Source organism: Hydra vulgaris, chromosome 03, assembly GCF_038396675.1.
Source record: "Hydra vulgaris chromosome 03, alternate assembly HydraT2T_AEP".
NCBI lineage: Eukaryota > Metazoa > Cnidaria > Hydrozoa > Anthoathecata > Hydridae > Hydra > Hydra vulgaris.
The window spans coordinates 14,132,846-14,154,725 of record NC_088922.1 but is presented as its reverse complement, the minus strand read 5'-3'; the positions used below and the strand labels follow the sequence as shown (position 1 = coordinate 14,154,725).

Genomic DNA, 21,880 nt, shown 5'->3' with positions numbered 1-21,880 from the left:
GTCGAATAAAATGATGAAGAAATGGCATCAATATTACTACTGTGACCGGTATCAGTTCCAGCAGCAGATGCTGCCAAAATAGGGATTTGAATTTTTTGTTTCAAAAATTGATGTTGTGTTGGCTTGCTAACACAACATCAATTTTTAAAGCAAAGACTATGTATAAATTATCCATAAGCAAGTAAACTAAATTCCAATATGGTTCATCTCGCGGAATTCTGTATCCAATAATAAATTGTATATTTCGGATTAAGTACCAGCATTCAGTAGTAGTCATTTTTAATCGTTCAAAAGATACAAAAATGTGGGTCGACTAATTCTTAAATTTGCTAAAAGATATATAAATTAAATTCGCTAAAAGATATATACCCATAAGCACTCAAACTACCTAATAAATTCTTCAACATGTTTATTAATAGGGCAAAAATAATAACATATAACCATTTTTTCTCTTTAGCATCTAGAGCATACCACATGGCCACCAGAAAAATTAAAAACTTTTTAGGAAGAAATCTCTAAGAAAGGTAAATTTCTCAGTCTTATAAAGAGCTTCCATTTTATGTTTATCTGTGTATGTAGAACATTCGTGAATTCGTTGTTTCAAACCCATCAATATTAAAATGTAAAACCATTGCATCAAAAAATTTAGAAAAATAGGTATGATGTTTGTATGTTTAAGTGTCAAAGTCATCATTTCCCATCATTATCATTATTACTTTATTATTACATCATCATCATCATCAATACTTGTATAATCATAGGTATTTAAACTTAAGGAGTAATATTTACATTCAATTATTATTTGTGCTAATAATATTTTAATAAAGATGTATTAGGCAGTATCCAGTATGTCTTTCATTTCGTAACTACCTAATGAAACTGGTTTGCATTTCCTCTTCCTTACTGCAAAAAATACCGACTGTAGAACTATGCATAAAACTTGTTTAACAACAACAAACAAGGTTATTCAAATTATAATTTGTTTTATTTATAAAACAAATTATAATTTACTATGTTTACATAATTGTCTCATTTATTAAAAATGTTCTTTACAAACTTTAATAATTTGCATGCATTTACATTTCGCTTTCAGCCTTTACATTTGCTGATTACACGGCATATCGGTACTAGCGAACAGGACCCTTTCAAATTATTATTTTTTAAATTGGGTCCTAAATGGTGGGGAGGACATGCCACATTTTAGGTGGCACCTCTACTTGGATGCTGAGACACAAAAACACAAAACGCCGAAAAAGAAAGGCGTGGTAACAGAGGAGGAAGTTGTGGAAGCACTTTTAAGATAAAAAATGTATTTTTGTTTGCTTATATTTATTGAACATAAGTTGTTTTTTTGATTAAAGGTAATAAGTTAGTTCTTTCTTCAATGTGTTAATGTATTGTCTGCAGAAAGGTAACAAATGAGTCGCTCACTTTCTTAAAATTTATTTAAAAATAAATTTCTCTCTAGACTATTACATTGATTTTTTTAATAAATAAAAATGATATTTAAATATTATGTTTTGATATGGAAAGTGTTTTAAGAATGTATAACACAATTGTTATGAATAGCAAAAAGGTAACACAAGTTATTTTAATTGAAGTAGTAAGATTTTATTTTCTACCAAATAAATGGTGACTTTCTTAAACTTATATCATATATATATATATTAGGCCGGATCATAAAAATTAATTTTTTTTAGAATTTGTGAAAAGTGGCGTGATATAGTGTTGTTTAATATTTACAAAAAAAATATTTCTAAAGAATTGATTATACTTTGCATTTTTAAGTTTTAAGGTTTTATATGCTAAGTATATTTACTTTAGTTCATGCATTAACTGAAACATGCATTTAACCCTAATACTAGATATAATCCCAAGGTTATGAAATTGAACCAAACCTATACCTACCTAACTAAATTGACCCTAATGATATGATTAACTCCAACGCTATTATAACTTTATATTATTATATTATTATTATTATATTCTTCTATTTTTATATGATTGTTTATTAATTTCTGCTTTTATCAACTGATTGCAGAATTTATCCGTCTCATCTTGTATTTTTAGAAATTAACTGAAATTCTGATATGTTATAAAATTGTAAAACAATAATGATTTCAAGATCAAAAGCTTCAAAGAATCGTCATATACTTTTTGGAGAAGGTCATGAATTACCCAATTTTTGCTTGCCAAACCACAAGCAAGTAGGCAAAGCATACTTGTCTGAGAAGAATTATGAAACTGAACCACTACGGTCTGTTTGTAAGAGACTAGCAGAGAAACTTTCTTAGATATGGATTAAAGCATCAGTTCCTACTATAAGTCTTCGAGGCATAGAATTACAGCTGGAAAAGTACATAGGCAATGTTCAGAAAGTGATTCGATCAAAGTCTGCAACAGTCAAACAAGATGAAATAGAAAAAGATCTTGACACATTTTTTGACATTTGTTCGTGTAAATGCAAAGAACTTTCGTCTTGTTGCTATCCAATGGTTCTGAAGGTGCCAGCAATTGAGCATGACTTCCTAACTGATCAACGCACTATACGTGTTGGCAGAATAGCTGGAATCGACAAGAAGGAATCCGCACGTGCTGAGAGGCGTTTAAAACGAAAATCTGTTTCATTATCAAAGGAAGAGACTGCAGTTAAGTGTGCCAGAGTCGTTGAAGCATCTGATAATGAATCAGATAATGAAACAGACAACAATTCTGACACCGAAACTTATTCCCCTTCCGTATCAGATGTCGATACCGAAGTCACATCTACTCGTCTGAAAATCCGTTGTTTAAAAAATATTGCTCTACAAGCAGATGGTTTTGGCATATCAGATAGAGCAGTTGCCGCGATTGTATCAGCAACTCTGGTTGATTTTGGTATAGAACATATGGGACCATTGGATCGGAATAAAATTCGCAGAGAACGAAAACTACTGAGAACATCCTGTAAAAATGCTGATTGTAGAATTACTGGATTGTATTTTGATGGAAGGAAAGATCAGACTTTAAAACTTGAGGGGGATAGGCAGACTGTGATTTCAGAGGAACATATTTCCATTTTATCAGAGCCAAATTCAAAGTATGTTGATCATTGTACGCCAACAAGTGGATCAGCCAAATCCATTGCAGATTCAATAATTGATACTGTTGACTGCACGAACCTTGTTTGTATTGGTTCTGATTCAACTAACGTTAATACTGGTTTAAACAATGGAGTTATACGCAGAATGGAAATTGAACTTGGTCGACCACTGCACTGGTCCATTTGTCTTTTACATCTGAACGAGCTTCCTTTGCGACATCTTTTTCACTCCTTAGATGGTGCAACAATTCATTTAATGGACCAATTGGCAAGTCTATTTCAATGTCTGTTCAGAAACCCATAGTCAGCTTTGCCATATTTGTTGGTGAACCTATTATATGCAATAAGCAGTTGTTAAGCAGTGATCAACTGTACTTTTTCGAAATTGTTAATGCGGTGAAGACAGGTGTTGTACCAGATAGATTTAATTCTAGAACACCTGGGCGACTAAACCATGCAAGGTGGTTGACACTAGCAAACCGTGTTCTACGCCTCTATATATCTACTGAAGATCCATCAAATGAACTAATACTTTTGGCTAAATTTATTGTGAATTCATATGCGGTTGTTTGGTTTGACATTAAGAAACATTCAAACTGCTGGAATGCTGCTCCACACTATTATAAAATGATAGAAACATCACGATTTCATCCTGTGCGTTATCGAATAATTGTTCAGCAAGTTTTGAAGCGCAATAGCTACCCGGCTCATATCGAGAGCATTATTCTGGCTATGCTCAAAGACAACCGTCAAGTGATCCGTAAGCTTGCGTTGAAGAGAATTCTTCGTGCTCGTGAAGATGACATACCAAATCGAAAATTTCAACTCCCTGAGATACGATTTCAAGCGACTAGTAATGAAGAACTGATTGACTGGCAAACACAGCCCCGCTTGGAACCTGTTCTGACAAAACATATTCCAACTGTACAAATATTGGCATGGCTTTCGTCAGATGAAGACATAGTTATTGACATTGAGCCATTTCCATGTCACAATCAAAGTGTTGAACGTGTGATTAAAATTGTGACTGAATCAGCATCAAAAGTTTATAGTCATGAAAATCGTGATGGCTATATTTGCGTTCAACTGGAGCGCCGCAAGTTGATGCCTCACTTTGACACAAAATCTGAATTTAAGAACATTTAAGTATAGTTTCTAATCAACGTTTGCTAATGATATATTGTTTTGACTGTTCAAATAATTTGAATTTTATTATAAATTCAATCAATAAATTATGTAACAAATGAGCGTTTTTAAGTTAATTTATTTGAAAACTTCAAAGGTAAAAATACAAAGTATAGCAAAGTAGTAGCGAAAAACGGTTTGCAGCATTGCATTCAGCGTATTTGAGAGCCAATTACTGGAAATTCCCGAAAAAATTGTCCAAATTTTTTTAAGTTATGATCCGTCCTAATATATATATATATATATATATATATATATATATATATATATATATATATATATATATATATATATATATATATATATATATATATATACATAAACAGGGCTCAATTTAACGGTCGGACTTCGGACATTATCCGGCTAACACCTTATATTGTCCGATTAATTTACAAAGTAATCGGACTTTTTCATCGACGGAAAAAAAAATAAAGCTGCGAGAGAAATGACGTACAATCGAACGCCATTGCTGATCACGCAGATGATTTTTTTGTTTACAATTTGACTACGACTGTTTAGATGTTTTGATGATTTAAATGTTTCAGAAATGCGCTAAAAAAAGAAACGTTAAGCTAAACTTAAACTAGAAAAAACATGTAAAAAAACAAAAGAATAAGCAAAACAATTCCTTCCAAAAAAAAAAAAAATTGCTGTAAGATTAAACTATAAAACCTCGAATTTAAAATGACTTTTTGATACGTTTTTAACTGCATTTAATAGAAATTACTTAAAACTTATCTTTTAAAACGTTTATTCTAAGTTACGCAAAACGTTTTTCCAAATTACTTTTATTGATTAATTGGTATTGATATATAAACTAGCAGTAAGCAACCCGTAATACGGGTTATAAGTAATTAAATCATTGCTTATAGTTAACGACAAAAAAAGACTACATTAACATCGTTAAGGTTTTTTTAAAATCTGTTACAAAATACTATCTGTTACAATCTGTTTATCAAAAAAGCAAACAATAAACAAGTGGAAACAAAAATTTTAAAAATGACGCGAGAAAATTTAAAAAGATTTAAAGTAAACAAAATAAATACATACAAACAATACTCTTTACCTTAATTTTTTTTTCATAAGAACTGTAATCCTCATAACAAAATTTAACTTTTACATACAATAACATGTGACATGTCATGTCAGTGTTGGCACAAAATTTTAATTTATTTTTCTAAAGTTCCTAAAAAAGAACAAAAATAGTTAATAACATCACAGAAATTTCAAAGTAGTAATAACCAATTTTATGGAAATAGCATTAGTAAAACTTTTTTGTTGCATACAAAATAATTAGACCTCATCTAATCCCCTATTTTCCTTCTAAAAAATAAAATATAAGTTAAATAAAAACAAAACTGCTAAAAAATAAAAAGCAAAGCTAAAAGAAAAACTAAAGCAAACAAAATGTAAACGATTTTAAAAATTAAAAGGAGTGACCCTTTCTACTTTATATCTAAAAAAATGTTAGGTATAAATTGCTATTTTCTATACTTACTTCAATTATAATATGATCTTAATGATAATTTTTTATCTTAATTTGATTCTTTATGTAATATTTTTAAACTAATAAATAATAACTAAATTCCAAAAGGTAAAAAGTTTTAACTCGCCTAAGAGATCTTTTTTCAATGACCGCGTGCATTTGGAGAACGCGCTCTTTCAAAGCCTAGTAACTAATAAAACGACGTTAAACATTAAATATTTCTGTAGCAATTATATTATAGATATACATATACATCCTTGTAGTCGCGGACAGCGTCATAGTTCATGTGTTGGGAGAAAACATTGAACAAAACGCATTATAAACCGTGTTAATAACCTGTTTTGAATGGTAAAAACTTATAAATGTGTTATGTACAATACAAAACAGGTTATTAAGACGGGTTTGTAACCCCCCCCCCCTCCAACACAAACTATGACGCTGCCGCGACTCCAAGGATATATATACATATACATATATATATATATATATATATATATATATATATATATATATATATATATATATATATATATATATATATATATATATATATATATATATATATATATGTCTACTTAAATATTTTGTCTACTTAAATATAAATGTCTACTTAAATATTTTGAACTCGTACCATGAAAGGTCGTGACTTCTTTAAGAAAATACTTGGTTCAGAAAAGTCTGGAAACTACTTAAAAACTAAGAAATAATGTATTTTACATAATACAGAACCGTAACTAATATCGAACAATAGGCGTAACTATGTGCACTAATAATAATAATATTCACTGTGCTATCTATACTAAGAAACAAAAGCAGTGAGTTCTAGTAATTAAACTACCTACTAATCATTTTTAACAACAGACATTAACATTAAGATAAGCCAAAGGTGACAGCATTACACAAAAAACTATCAAAGATAATGTTATATATTTTCAGAATAGTTATATTGAAGGCTAGACAACACTTCGACCTAAAGCAGTAACACCGCTTGACTGGTAAGGTTGACAAATCTTGCTCTAGATCTATATCTCAAATATATTGTGTTATATATTTATACTAACTATAAAACACAATATCTTTTTTAATGTTATATAACATATAAAAACACCTCATTTAACAATCATGTACACATTAGATAAAATACATTTTATACTATTATAAAAACACATTTATAAAACAACTATATATCATATATCACGACATACACGTGTTTATCAAAAACTTTTTAACTTTAAGCATAATATAAACATATATGCAAATCTTTAAAACATATAAAACAACATTTATTAGCATCAATTATTTTTAATGTAACAAAGAATGCAGACTAGAATTCACAACATTTCAAGAAAAATATGAAACCATTTAAGAACAAAATTAAAAATTTCTAATAAATGCATATTCAGATTCCTTAAAATGAAGCATAACACAACATTATTTTGATAAATTCTGATAATTTTGATAAATTCAGATAAATTTGTTGCTTTTAATGTTCATCATTTACTATACCTAGCGGATAATGCACGTTTTTTTTAATGAATTGCTTGATAAAATTAGCGTTAAATTAACTGAACAGTTAAAATATATTTTATAAACTTATTGTGATTGTCTAACAGTACCTTTTTGTCTTGGGTATAATCAAGAAGTTTAATTAAGTATTTTTTTAATTTCAGTTACATTTGCTGAAAAAAATTGTTGGATCAGATCTGAGAAAGACCACGACGTATATTATGTCGCGATTAGTTAACCACCTTGTATATTAAGACCACCTCGTATATTTGTCGCGACAAATTCTTTGATGTCACCAATGAACATGGATGGTCAATGAAATTTGGGGAAAGTTCCATTCAAAAGATCTCTTTATGTAAAGTCGTTGTTGGAGATTCCAATTTTGATGTTTGAATATATATTTTAAATGCAAACTTTTATAACCCATATAATACATAATCTTTTGCCGTTACAAATATAGACTATTTATAGTCTATTTTCAGACCGTTTTGGTTACTTATGCACCCTGAGAGTACACAAAAAATTGAATAATTTATTATTTATATAACAATTTACTATTACCTGCATGAATTTTTTAAATTTAGATTCTTGTTGTTAATGTAATATAGTATTTTTTGTTCGATTATTTTTGAAATAATAAGAGAAATTTTTTCTTATTAAAAGGTTCTAATAAAAGTTGTTTATTTGGTAGCCATTTGAAACAGGTGGTTGTAAACAAAATGTGTTAGGGGTTATAACAAAGATCGTTTAGGGTCTTTTTTTGTATCGGGTTGTTTTCAGGGGGACGAAAGATAAACTTTAAAAATGGTATGAAAGATTTTGCGCGTTCATTTAGGGTCACTTGCGTGAAAGCCTTCTTCTCTTCTCTTGCTTCCACGCAAGTGGAAGCAAGAAAAGAGAAGAAGGCGGAAGGTCTACCCGAAAGAACAACCGACATCAAAGGAGAAAATAAAATGGAGAACGTAAATAATAAAAATTTTTTTTAATGTAATTTTGTATTTTGTAACTTTTTATTTTAGTTCTAAATAAAAACAATGTTAGGAAATAGACCATTTTTATACAATTCTAAAGAGCAAAAATTAAAATTTGTTTCAGATATTGAAACTAAAGATGTTAGCACGAAAACTACTATTAATTTTACAACTATTTCATGTCAAACGGATAATACAACTGTCAGCAAAAGCAATTTAAAAAAATACTTTTAGGAGTGTCATAAGCTTTTAGTAAAGTATTTTCCTGGTGTTATTTCAAAATAGTTGCCGGACTGGATTTATGTTTATTAGATGGAGAAGATATTCTGCAAGGTTTTTAGTCCTTTTGTGAATGGTAACGAAGTACCAGATAAGCTTTATAACGGAAGTGACGTAGAATTCAGCCTGGAGTTTACTTCTTCTAGTTGGCCTTTGAGTTCTCCAGAGATAAAAAAAAAAAGAAGTATGCAAAAAAATATACTTAGAATAAAAGAGCTTATAAAAAAGGAAAAAATGTAGATTCGAAATTAACAACAGCTAAAAATTTCACAAACAATCGAAGACAAAAACCTAGTAAACATACAACTCGAAAAAAATCAATCTAAATATCAATTTGAAAAAAAATCAATCTAATAATCAAATTGAAGAAAACAATCAATCGTTAGACCTAATAAAGCCGAAACCTTTTGATAAATCAATTGAAGAACTTATACAAGAAAATATTTGTAATTATATCCCATGTGAATATAAATTCTCAGATCTAGAAAAAAACTTAGGTAGCAATTAAAAATATCTTTCATTTAATTAAAACTTTTAATTTTTATTAAATGAAAAAATAATTTTAATTTTCAGAGTTTAAACAACCGTTTTCAAATACAGTAAATGAAAGTAAACAAGTTGTAAAAAAAAACATTATTCCATCAATAAATAACGAAAATTTAATAAGCGAAGAAAACGAAACTACTAACGAAGATTTGAATTTCTATTCATATGATATATTTGCCGAATAACCTGAATTTGAATTAGCAATTGAAGCAATTTAAAAATTTCCTTGTAAATATCTTGATGATTGTGATGGAATAAAATTATGATATTCATTATTTGATATTTTTTAAATTTCATCAGGATTTAAAACAGGTTAAACAGAAGGGGTAACAAATTTCTTTTTTTTATTAATCCAAATATTGGACCTTCAACTTTTCTAATTGAATCACCATTATTGGTAAGTTTCCAAACCTTTTTGCATTACCAACAGTTAATAAAGATTCTAATAATCCTTTTCCTCTTCGTTTTAATTTTTTACTTTTTAAACGTTTTTTTGTTTAACACTTCTTTTTAGAAGTTTTCTTATATATTTTTTTCATGATGTTTGTTTTATTTTAATTATAAAATTTATTATTGATTATTTTTAAACATTTTTTTTAATTTAAAAATTACATATTCAAACTAGTCAATTAAAACTACACAAAATATAACGTTAAATGATAAATATATATAAAAAAGACTTGTCATATAAATATTTAATCACTTATAACTAATAAAATTAAATTATTTGTACGGTTTCGGTAAAATATTATAATGTGTCAGTTTTTTAGAAGAAAAATATTGGTCGAGACTTAAAAATTGTTTTAATATAGTTTAACTAAACTTTTGTGATATAAAATCTTAAGAAAAAATTATTTAAAAAAAAACTTAAATAGTAGCAAGATTGATTAGCGCGTGAAAGTTTTTACAAACTAATAACAACTTTCTTGAAATAGTCGCGTCAGTTTTGTATTCTGAAAATCGATTTTTTTTAGAAGCACAAGGCATTGTGGAATTGATATCGGACAAACATTGCAACAATAACTTTTTTTAAAACGCTGGTGATTATGAGATTGATATTCGGACAAACTATTTGACCTCAACAATACGGTTTATTGCTCTTGCTTATGTTGTTTACATTAATGGTGAGTTATCTTTTGGCAAAGAAGTCTTCAAAAAATAAAAAAACGGCTTAGAATTCTTTAAAAATTGTTTAGTAATATATAAGTATTTGTTTTTTTCACTTTTTAATTATCAGAATTGAAGAGTGTTTTTCCAAAAAGGGAAAAGTAAAATAAAACAAAAATAATAAGTTATCAGGCGAAGTATTTTTTCAACATCAATAGTTTTGTAATTGTAAATAAAAATGATGTACAAAGAAACTGAATGTTAAAAAACTCAATAAAAAAAAAATGGACTTATCTCCCTTTTAGAAATGCTCTCCCTAATTTTTGGACTTTTTTTAGAACTTTTTATTTTCAGATGAAAAAAGTATGATTTTAATGTAATGAAAATTTAATGTAAACCCATTTTTATACTTTTAGGTGTCATGGATATTCGGAAATTTTTAAAACCTGTCAGGCAGCAGTCGACACCTGATATTGAAGAAACAACTTTAACTAATATCTGCAAAAAACCGAAAATGGATGATGTTGCTTGTTTATCATCATCAGCCAGCTCAAACAAGAACCTGAAAAACTTGCTTTTGGGGATTCAAGATTAAAATACGACATTGGATTATATGTAAAATATACAACAAAAATACCTATTGATTTTAAGTACCGCTTGCTAACTGATCCATACCAGCCTCATTTGTCCTAATTTTTAAAGGCGACATTTCTGGAATTGGAAAAGGTTATTTCTTGGCTCAGTATATTCCATGGTTTTTATATTCACTCAAATTAAAAGGTTCTTTTTGCGTACTTTGTGTTCTATTTACACAACCAGTTCAAAGAGGAATTAAAGGTGCTTTCATTACTTACCCATTTACTAAGTATAAACATTTTCATGAATGTGCCAAAACCATATTAGCTCAGCATGGCATCGTGGAGCTTAACAAGATGCTGAACACTTTGCATTAATAATACGAGATCCAAATGAAAATATTCTTTGCCAGACATATAGTTCGGTATAACGAGTTATTGAAGAAAACATAAAGCTGTATCCTATTATTTCGACAATCCTATTTTGCGGAGCAAATGATTTGGCATTACGCGGAAAAAATAGTAGTAAAGGAAACGTTACACACCATACCAAACGCAGTATGATTTAATCAACATGTCTGAACAAGCTCAGAGAGAAATTATGAAAGCTGCCAACAATGCTGTTGGATTTTCGATCACAGTCCATGAAAAATATTTGTGAAACTGAACATTTATCACTGAGAGTGCGGTTTGTTGATACATCTTGTGAGAAGGCTATAATTCGTGAGGAATTTCTTGGATTTTCACCGCTAAAAAATAAGAACGCTGCCACGATATCTGATTGTATTATTCAAAATTGCAAAGCATTTGGTATTCTTATTAATTATCTGCTGGGTCAAGGTTATGATGGGTTATGATCCACAATGGTTATGATCCACAATGGCTAGAAAAGAAACCGGTGTTCAGGCAAAAAATCAAAGGATTTACCCTAAAGCCGCCATTGTTCACTGTGCCTCACATTGACTGAACCTTGTAGCTTGTGATCTTGATGACGTTGGTGTAATACGAACTACTATTGGAACTATTAAAACAATTATTTCATTTTTTCTTGAAAGCCCAAAAATAAGATCTTCTGTTCCAAATAATCCCTTTCTATGCAAGACTAGATGGACAAGCAAGGGTAAAAGTATTTGAATTTTCAATGCATGCAAATGGAAGTTCATGGCAAGTTGCATATCAGCTTTATTTTTCATCAAAGCCCATCACATTTATATTTTGTCTCCGTATTATTTCGCAGTACTCAGCCATACTTAAACCAGTTATTGAGGTTCTTCAATCTGTTCAAGTTGAATTTCCAGTCCAAATGCATGTTCAAAAATTATTTAGTGTTGTAAAAACTCACAGAGGTAAGTCCAATATTTATTTCAGGGATATTTTTGAGAAAACAGTACAACTGGCTCAGAAGATGAATATTGAACTGATAATTCAAAGACAGTGCGGAAGACGAAAGCATCAAAGTAATTCAGGAACCACAAGTGTTAATGAATTCTTTAGACAAACAATTCCATATTTAAATTCTTTAATCAACTCTTTAGAGAGTTGATCTTTGAAGCCAAAATTGCACACTTCAACTTAGTATTTATCATCCCTCTAAGTTGCGCTAAATGAATCGCCAACACTTTAAAGAAAAAAATTCTAAGATTAATAAAGTACTAGCAGAAAGCAACAAGTAATACGGGTTATGGTCGGTCTGTTACTTAATTTATAGTGGCTGTTTTCCACAATTTAAAGTTGCGAAACCTTAACTAATATCCTTTCAGAAAAACGCCTTCAAATTAAAAAGTTAAACCATCTGTAAAATTAAAATAAAAAGTACGTGGAGGTAAAATAATTTACCAATTATTTAACGTTATTTAAGTAATTTACAACTGACAGGTGATATCTGTGTAAGGCAGAACCACTTTTCTCAACATTTCTAAGTTGAACACAATACGTTTTTAGTTACTGACACAAAAAAATAACACTTCATCATACTTTAAATTGACGAAAAAGTAAAGCCAAATTCTTGTTATGTTAACACGAACTTTAATTAATAAAAATTATTTAAAGTGAACGTAAATTATACATAAGTTATTGATTTTTTGGTATCCCCTTGATACATGTTTCTTTGAAAAAGGAAATTGTCTTAAAAACGTTAAATGCACACAACTAAACAAATTTATTATAAATAACTAAGCAATTGAGTACAAATACGTTTCAAACAAAAAAAAAAGTCGATTTACAATCAAACATGTGTATTAGGGTGGAGCGATTTTACATTATTTATAAATATACATTGATAAAACAGCTATAAAGCACTTATTACTACATACCCATACATATCAAAAAACATAAATGCACCAATAAACGTGTGCAAACATTAATTTTAAAAATGACGCAAGAAAATTTAAAAAGATTCAATGTAAACAAAATATATATATTTACAAACAGTACTTTTTACCTTCTTTTTTTTCATATGAACTGTAATCCTCATAAACAAAATTTAACCTTTACATACAATAACATGTGACATGCCATGTCACATGTTATTGTATGTCAGTGTTTGCATTAAATTTTAATTTAATTTATTTTTATAAATTTTCTAAAAAAGAACAAAAATAGTTAATAGCATCACAGAAACTTTAAAGTAGTCATAACCATTTTATGGAAATAGCATTAGTATAACTTTAAATAGCATCTATACCCCTATTTTCCTTCTAAAAAATAAAACAATAAAAATAAAACAGCTAAAAGAAAAACTAAAACAAACAAAATATACACGATTTAAAAAATTTAAATCCTTTATACTTTATATCTTTTCTTCTTTTTCTTATAAAAATGTATATATAACTATTTTATATACTTTTTTTTTTAATAATAAGTATTTACAATTTCATAAAGTTACATTATCTCAGGTTAGAATAATTTATGTTTTACAATATATAAGTTTTACAATTGTTTGAGTTTATATACATTTATAATTTTATATATAATTTTTTGATAGTTTTCGGTTTTATAAAATTTTTTTTTTTTGGTTTTATATTTTTTTAAATATACTTACTTCAATAATAATATGATCTTAACGATGATTATTTATCTTAGTATGATTCTTTATGTAATATATCTAAACTAACAATCAAATTTCAAAAGGAAAAAAGTTTTAACTCGGTTAAGAGATCTTTCTTCAATGACCGCGTGCATTTTGAGAACGCGTTCTTTCAAAGCATATCTAATAAAACGACGTTAAACATTAAACGTTTCTGTAGTATTATTATTGAGATACAACATAGATAATTTTGAAACTGAAGACTTGAATTGGTTTGATTTTGGAACCCGCTAGAGTACAAAAGTAGCTTAGATTTTATCGATTTACTACCTTGCACACAATTTTATCCAAGTGTTAGGTATACCTTATTTGTTTTGTTAACTTTACCAGCAACATCATGTACGGTAGAGCGATTGTTTAGCATTGCGTCGTGTCAAAACATGGTTTCGGTCAACAATGTCAAATAACCGTCTCTCAGGTTTGTGCATGTTAAGCGTACACAAAAACAAACTGCCTCAAAAAAGACTTTATAGATAAAATTATAAGTATGTTTGGTATTGATAACAGAGGACTCCAGTTCTTGTTTAAAGAATGAATTTGGCTTTAAATAAATGTTATAAGCTTTTTGTATGTACTACGTTTGCGATATAAATATACTGCCAATAAAAAAATTGTTATCGTTATTTATTAGTGTCCTAGGCGTCTGTTTAGCATAATAATACGCTCAGTAAACTACAGCTAAATTAAAATTATTTTGTCTTTATATCATTTGCTATCAGCGCAGGACTCTTATACTTAATAGAATTTTTAATTGTTCTATACTTTGTCAAATTTTAATATTAAGGCTCGGCGTAAAGATTACGATGACGTATTGTGATATCCATTATTTTTGGAGTTAATGTCTGTTTAATTCTATTCATTTAATAAAGATGATTTAAAAAGAAAGTGTATATTTCTATACAAAAACGGTGACGACAAGTTAAAACTGTCTTTTTTGTTCCACGGTCATATAATTTTTTTAATAATAAGTTTATAATTTTTACTTCAAAAAATCTCAAAAACGTTTTGCCCTCTCTCAGAATATTTTTTGCTGACGCCTATGATTTTAATGCAGGCGAAAGCATTTGATTGTATAAATTTTTCAAATGACTATTAAAATTTTAAAATATTTTTTTATATAGTTTAATGAGTATTTTTTATATTGCAAACTATATTTCCTTTTTTTTATGAAAATATATATATATATTTTTTTTAATAAATAATACTAAATCCGACATTAAATCCATTAATGAAGAACCGAATAACAAAGTTTAAATTTCAAATTATTCAAATCAAGATACTATTTAAAAGGATAATATTCTAATATTAAAGACGGAAAAAAAAAAGAATTCGAAGAAACCATCGATGAAGAATACCTTGGTGACGAATTTGAATCAAATTAAGGTCATGAATTGAACGATGAAATCTTTTAAATCAAATCAAATAAATTTTTAATTGATTAATTTTTTTTGTTATCAAAATACAACTTTTGAAACTTTTTACAAATCTTATATTTCTATATCACCAATCTTTTACTTATTTACTATTTCTAAGTGTATTAAAAATGTCACTCTCCTTAAAATAAACTATATACAGTTGTTCAGAACAAATAAAAAATCTTTGAACTTCTCAAAGTTACGAAAGTTGTGGAAAATTTAGAAAATATTTCAATTTGATTTTTGATACCTCAACTTAGATCAATTCATTTTATTTAACGTTTTCCCTGTGCCTAATGTCTTATTTATATAGAATAAAATCCAAACTTTAAAGAAAAAGCATCTTAAAATTTAAAGAATAAAAATATTACGCTCTTAAAGTGAAAGAATTACATTATGTGTATTTATATTACAACGAGTTCAACCTAAAACATTTTTTCAACCCTTTAAAAAAATGTCACGAAATAAGAAGCAATAGTGTTAGCGATAATGAATAAATTCTTCATAAAAAAGAAGTTCCTATTATACATGCATAGATATTTTAAATAATGTTTGCATTTAAAAGACATATTTTAAAAATACAAGAGAAGTATTTCAACGACCTTCAGAAGTTGAAATACTTCTCTAAGAAGTCACTGTAGAAGATGATGTTGTTATATCCGAAAACGAAGAAATTAAATTGGAAGCAAAGATGAATGACTTTATTCGTAATAATCTTAAATATTGTAATTTATGTATTGTACAATATATAATATTGATATTAATAACAATTATTGCAATGCCTGTTATAGTAATTTATATCGTTATTGTAACAATTGTAAAATGTCTTTTTTTCTTTGTTCTTGTAAAGATGAATTTGATTTGATTTAAAGATATTATTATCTAGATTTTTTTTTGTATAAACCCAGAAGATGAGCAAGGGTGGTCCTTTATCCACTGTATGTTCGATGGAAAATTTAAACCAGAAATATGGTACGATTTTAACCATAGCAAAGCCAAGTACTTACCATTACGAAGATTTACCCACTCATTTTGCCACAAATCAAGTAATGAACCAGGAGAATTTAATGGAAAAACCCACACACATGCTATATTCGCCTATTGCAACGCTACGAAAGAATTGACGCCGTTGCACAAGATATCCGCCGAATGTATTACAGATATAGACAGTTTAAATGTCGTGGCTGCTTTGCCATCAACAAAAACTGATACGGTTTAAAATGTGTCGTTTGTGGTTCAAAAATTAAAACAATTAACATCACAATCAAAGAACATTAGGTCAATCTCCTTTCCTATTTTTAGAGAAATAAAATATGTAACATTAATTAAAAAAAATATGTAACATTAATAATATAATTAATTTACCAGTATTCAATAATATAGAAACACCGCAGGTAACAATTTGTAGTAAAGTAAATAAGAGTTTAGAGTATAAACAATATATAATTAGTAAAGGCATATTTAACAGTCGACACTATGACCATGTGTTGGGATTAGATCAACATCTTCGCAATTTAGAGACTAATATGATGTCTAATGATATTAAAGCTTGCAAAATGTTTGTATTTAGGCAAGTATAATTGTCTCAAAGAGGTGTTGATGTTCTTTCCCCAATAATTGTCCCTTCTAATGACTTAGCAAAGAAGCTCTGAATTACAAATGAAATGTCTGCTTTCGAAAACAGGCGTACCATTTCTTTTATGGATAAACCTTTAATTTCATTGTTCACACAAAACGAAATAATGTCTTTTTCTGATTGTGCCTCTGAACTCTTATATTTACTAAGTATGTATAAAAACAATATGAATAACGACAATAATTCATTAAATAGATTTATTAACTATCATTTATGCAAATTTTTTTTCTTTCGGGTTTCTCAAAAATTTTATTTTTTGCCATCCACATAGTAACAAATGCAATCCACATAGTAACAAATTATTATCCTGCTGGTTACTGACAATATGTATATGATGATTTTGAAGCTTTTGATCATTATTATCCTGCTGGTTACTGAAAATAGTAACTTGCTATAACAACCCAACGATCATTTGTTTTTAAAAGATGCGTTACAAACGTCTTTTAAACGTGTTTTATATAACTTCTAAATGTTTAAACTTTGGAAAGTGTCAAAAGTATCCAATCTTTCTTACGTCAAAATTATAATACATTGAACGACAGTAGGAAAACCATGTTAATAAATTAATAAAATTTTAATGCGTCTCAATTTGATACTAAAGAAGTTACTTGGGGAAGAAGTTAAAGAAGAACCCGTACAAATCGACGGCTTTGCAGAAGAAAGTCATATTGATTTTAAAGATTAGGTTGACCAATTCATCCTAATTCAGAAAATGGAGCATCAGTAATAATCATCTTTCTCTTGGTTTGACGCAGCAGCACAAGAAGGCGTTCTTATCAACAGTATTCACTTAAACTCGATATATATAATTATAAATAAATGCCAGGTTATTGTTGCTGGTCAATTACCAGGTGGGAATGCTCTCGATTACGCGAACCATAAATGTAACGAAGTGGATCATACAGCTTTAAAATATTTAAACTTCCACTTAAAACTCTGTGAAGAATGTTGTCATATGATTATCCCAAATATTTGTAGGGCAATGTCGGACAGAGTTGCTGTTAACCATCTTTTTATAAGAAAAATTAGCGAAACTTGGGGTAAAAATCTGAACGAGATAAATGTTAATTGCACCATCTTGACACCTTTGCCACATTGTATCGTTCAACATTCGCGAGAGTCTAGAGCTTGAAAGCTGCGAATAATATGAAATTGATTGAAGGGCTGTAAAAATTGTTTTAGCTATGAATAAGATGATGTTTAAAGATGGCAAAGGTGATCCAAAATGATTTAATCATTTTTTAGACAATAATAAACTACCACGAGGTATAATAAACTACACAAAGTATAATAAAATACCACAAGGAGTCAATCCAAAGTATCGTGGAAATCGCCATCACATTCTGTTCCACGGCTGTTTTGTTTTTATAAAATATTTTAGTTAATTGAAGTACAAATTCAATAATATACCTTTAACCATATGTGATTTAATAGTAACAAAAAGTACAATATTGTGGTTAATGCACTTTCCTACTCCTTAGCAACGCCATAACAACGGTGTAAACAACTTTTTCAAATAATTTTTGAAGATTTCCACTTGAAATTTTGAAGTATTTCTCAGTGTTAGATGTATAATGCTTCTCTACTGTTCTGCAAAGTATCATGTCTAAAAATTGTGCTCTGCTTTATTATTCTAATGTTGTTAAGCTAGGACCTGTCAGTCTTAATTTAACTAAAAATATATCTGGATATGGAGAAGAAAAAATATAATGGAAAAAGGTAAATAGTGAGAGCAGAGGAAGTAAATAGTTGCAGCAGTCATTCAGAAACAACAAGTGGATTAAAGCTTACGAAAATATATAATTGTAGTCCTGTAACTAATTGTGATCTTAATATTAAAAATCTTTGTAACTTAGTAAAAATATATTTGAACAGTATTTTACATGCAATGAGTGTAATCGCAAGCTAAATGTTTTCCTTAACGAATCTATACGTATGGGATTTTCCATTGGAATTTATTTGTATATATATTATCTATTATCTAACAAACTTTGATTTTGAAGGTACATTTTACTCATCTCCATTTATAAATTGAAGTGTCTCTGGTTCAAAAAGCTACACACACTTGCCAACTTAATTATTTTGACTCAGTAGGGTCAATGGAAGCTGCTGAAGCTCAAGAAATATTTTACTCGTCCATACAAAAAAAATAATTTAAAATATACTAAGTACCTTGGAGATAATGACTCAAGTTCATTTTCTAATGTCGTTAAAAATAAATCATACGGTGATTATATTATCGAAAAGCTTTGGCTTTTATTGGCCGTATTGGCCATTATTAGAAATCGCAAAACGACAATAAGTTTTTTTAACAATTTAGTATGGCAGCGATGCCCTAAAGCTACTATTACGAAAAGAAAAATTATTGAAATATCTGTTTACTCTTCTATTTTAAATTACAATCATGGATTTTCATCTTCAAGTTGCAGTTTTAAAACGATTGGGTTTCCTGGAGGTAATTATTCTGAAAAAGGACCTTTTAAAAAGCGGTAATTTGATTACCGCTGTTTTACCTACCTACTATTCTGCTATTATACCGCTGTTCTACTTACTATTCTACCTACTATACCGCTGTTCTACCTACCTACTGTTCTACCTACCTACTATTCTGAAAAAGGACCTTTTAAAAAGCGGTAATCAAATGTCAAGAAAATCGACTGTTGTAAATAAAAACTGAAGAAAATATGTTAAGATCAATAAAAAAAGATTATTTAGACATTGAAAAGGAGAGAGATGATGTGAACTTTTATGCTAGTGGCAGTTTTTAAAAAAAATCCATGTTTTTTTTTTTTGTGATTATTAGGACTTTCTTTTTTTAATACGTTTTTCTCATGAAAACGTTAAAATCTTCAGTTTGGTAAAAGCTCTTGCCTTCAACTTTTCACAGTATATTTATTATGTTATTAGGCACTTTACGCAACAACGACGGGAGAGCTTTAAGACGGAATTATTTGCAAATATTTTTTGTGGAAAACTCTAATTCGCATTGTGATGTTTTCGGTCGACTACAAATTTTAATTTTTTAAGTTGTCTCTGCAACGTGAGTTTTTTTGTAAAGCATGGCGTCAAATAGTGAAAGTTGTGTTGGAAAAAAACGAATGTATGTACAATATTTTTAATTATAAACCGTTTTAAATATTAAATATTTAAAAATATAAACAAATAATTATATTTAATATGTCTCAATTATCAATATTTAACTTTAAATTTAGTTTGTTGTTGGAAAGTCAAACTTTCCATAAACTTAAGGCTAAAGTAAATGATCTTATCATTGCCAAATCTTTACGCGCTCCAGTTTGAAAAAATTAATTTTTAGTTTAAATTATGTTATTATGTTAGCAGTTTCTATTCGTGTTACTTAATATTAATTTAATATTAAGCTATACAGTTATTAATAGTGTAACTTTCTATATTTTCATAAATAACTTAAAAACGATAAGATGAATCATTTTTAGAAAGTTTATCTTTAAGTTATATAAAAATACTTAAGTTATATATTTTTCTTTGTAAAGCACCCTTTGTGTGGACAGATACTCACGATGATTTAATGATTAGAGAAATATTAGTTATTGAACCATACAAGTATAAACGTGGTTCTACAAAGAGAGGTGATGCCTGGACTAAAATTTCTGATATTTTAAATTCAATTGAAAGTCCTAAATTTAGAGTAAATCAACGTGCTGTTATTGATAGGTTTAATTTGCTAGAAAAATCTTTCAAGAAAAAAATGTCAGATGAAGAAAAGCTAAGTGGCATTAGTCCTCCTGATCTAACTGATACTGAAATTGGTATTCAAGAAATAATTGATAAAGCTAATATTTTTGATAATGATGATGCTGCAAAGAACAATATTGAAAAGGTTCAAGCCGAGGAAATAAGACGACGATGTTTGGAAACTTTTGCTGAAATAAAATCTCGTAATAATGATGGTAATGATACAATATCATTTCTTATGCAACAATCTAAAACCAATTCAGATTTGAAAAAGGAGGAATTGAAAATCAAGGTGTCTGCTTTAGAACCTCAAAGAGAGCAAATGGAAAATAAGTCGTTGTTAATGGCCCAACAACAAAGCATTTATTCTTCTATGATGGAACAGTTACATGAACAGAATGTAATACAGCAACAAAATCAGCAGCAACTAATGGTATCTTTAATGCAATCACAACAACAGCAGACTCAGCTGTTTTCTGCATTGATTGAAAAATTAAATAATTAGATATACATGTGTGTGTGTGTGTGTAAATATATATATATATATATATATATATATATATATATATATATATATATATATATATATATATATATATATATATATATATATATATATATACACGCACACACACATTATTTTAAAATTAATATTGTTTATATTAATTATGTTTGTTTGACAATAAAAATTTTGTTTTTAATAAGCCAAATTATTTTTAATATTATTTTAAATAATATCTTATAACATCAGTTTCAAAAAATTTTACTTTTTGTTGAATTCATACTACAAATTTCTAACATAACATAGATAATAAAATTTAAAAAGTTTTTAAATGCTTTAATGTATGATTATCATAATGTAAAGAATCTTTTAAGATTTAAGAAAATAATAAAGTAAAAGTTTTTTGTATTGAATTGTTTATTGTTGTTGAAAATAATCTTCTAATGAAGGTGGATCTAACCCAAAATAAGTTGAAGTAGTACATTTATAACAACATGTATGTGCATTTCTCAACAATGCACACGTGATATACATTTTACCAACTGAACTGAGTCCTATTTTTAAGTATTTTTTGAAGTCTAAAAATGAAAAGTAGTTGACTATATCACCAAACACCCATTCCACTGATGTTCGAACTTGACTCATTGCTTTATTATAGGCTAACTGATCCGCCGTTAACCCTGCTGCATTGTTCCTAAATGGTGACTGCAAATGGATTCTTAAAGGATAAGCAGGATCACCATATATGCAAAGTGGCTGACCATTTTGTGAAAAAGAAAACATGTTTAGCT

General features: G+C 28.3%; 1 protein-coding gene across 1 annotated transcript; it reads left to right on the top strand.

The window, feature by feature from the left end:
- The first annotated feature begins 11,878 nt into the window (after window positions 1-11,878).
- LOC136078489 (uncharacterized) lies at window positions 11,879-21,092 on the top strand. The gene is made up of 4 exons (XM_065794263.1): window positions 11,879-12,083; window positions 16,621-16,811; window positions 19,043-19,328; window positions 20,386-21,092. Exons 1-4 carry the CDS (start codon window positions 11,879-11,881, stop codon window positions 21,090-21,092), a joined length of 1,389 nt encoding a protein of 462 aa, XP_065650335.1.
- The last annotated feature ends 788 nt before the right edge of the window (window positions 21,093-21,880 follow it).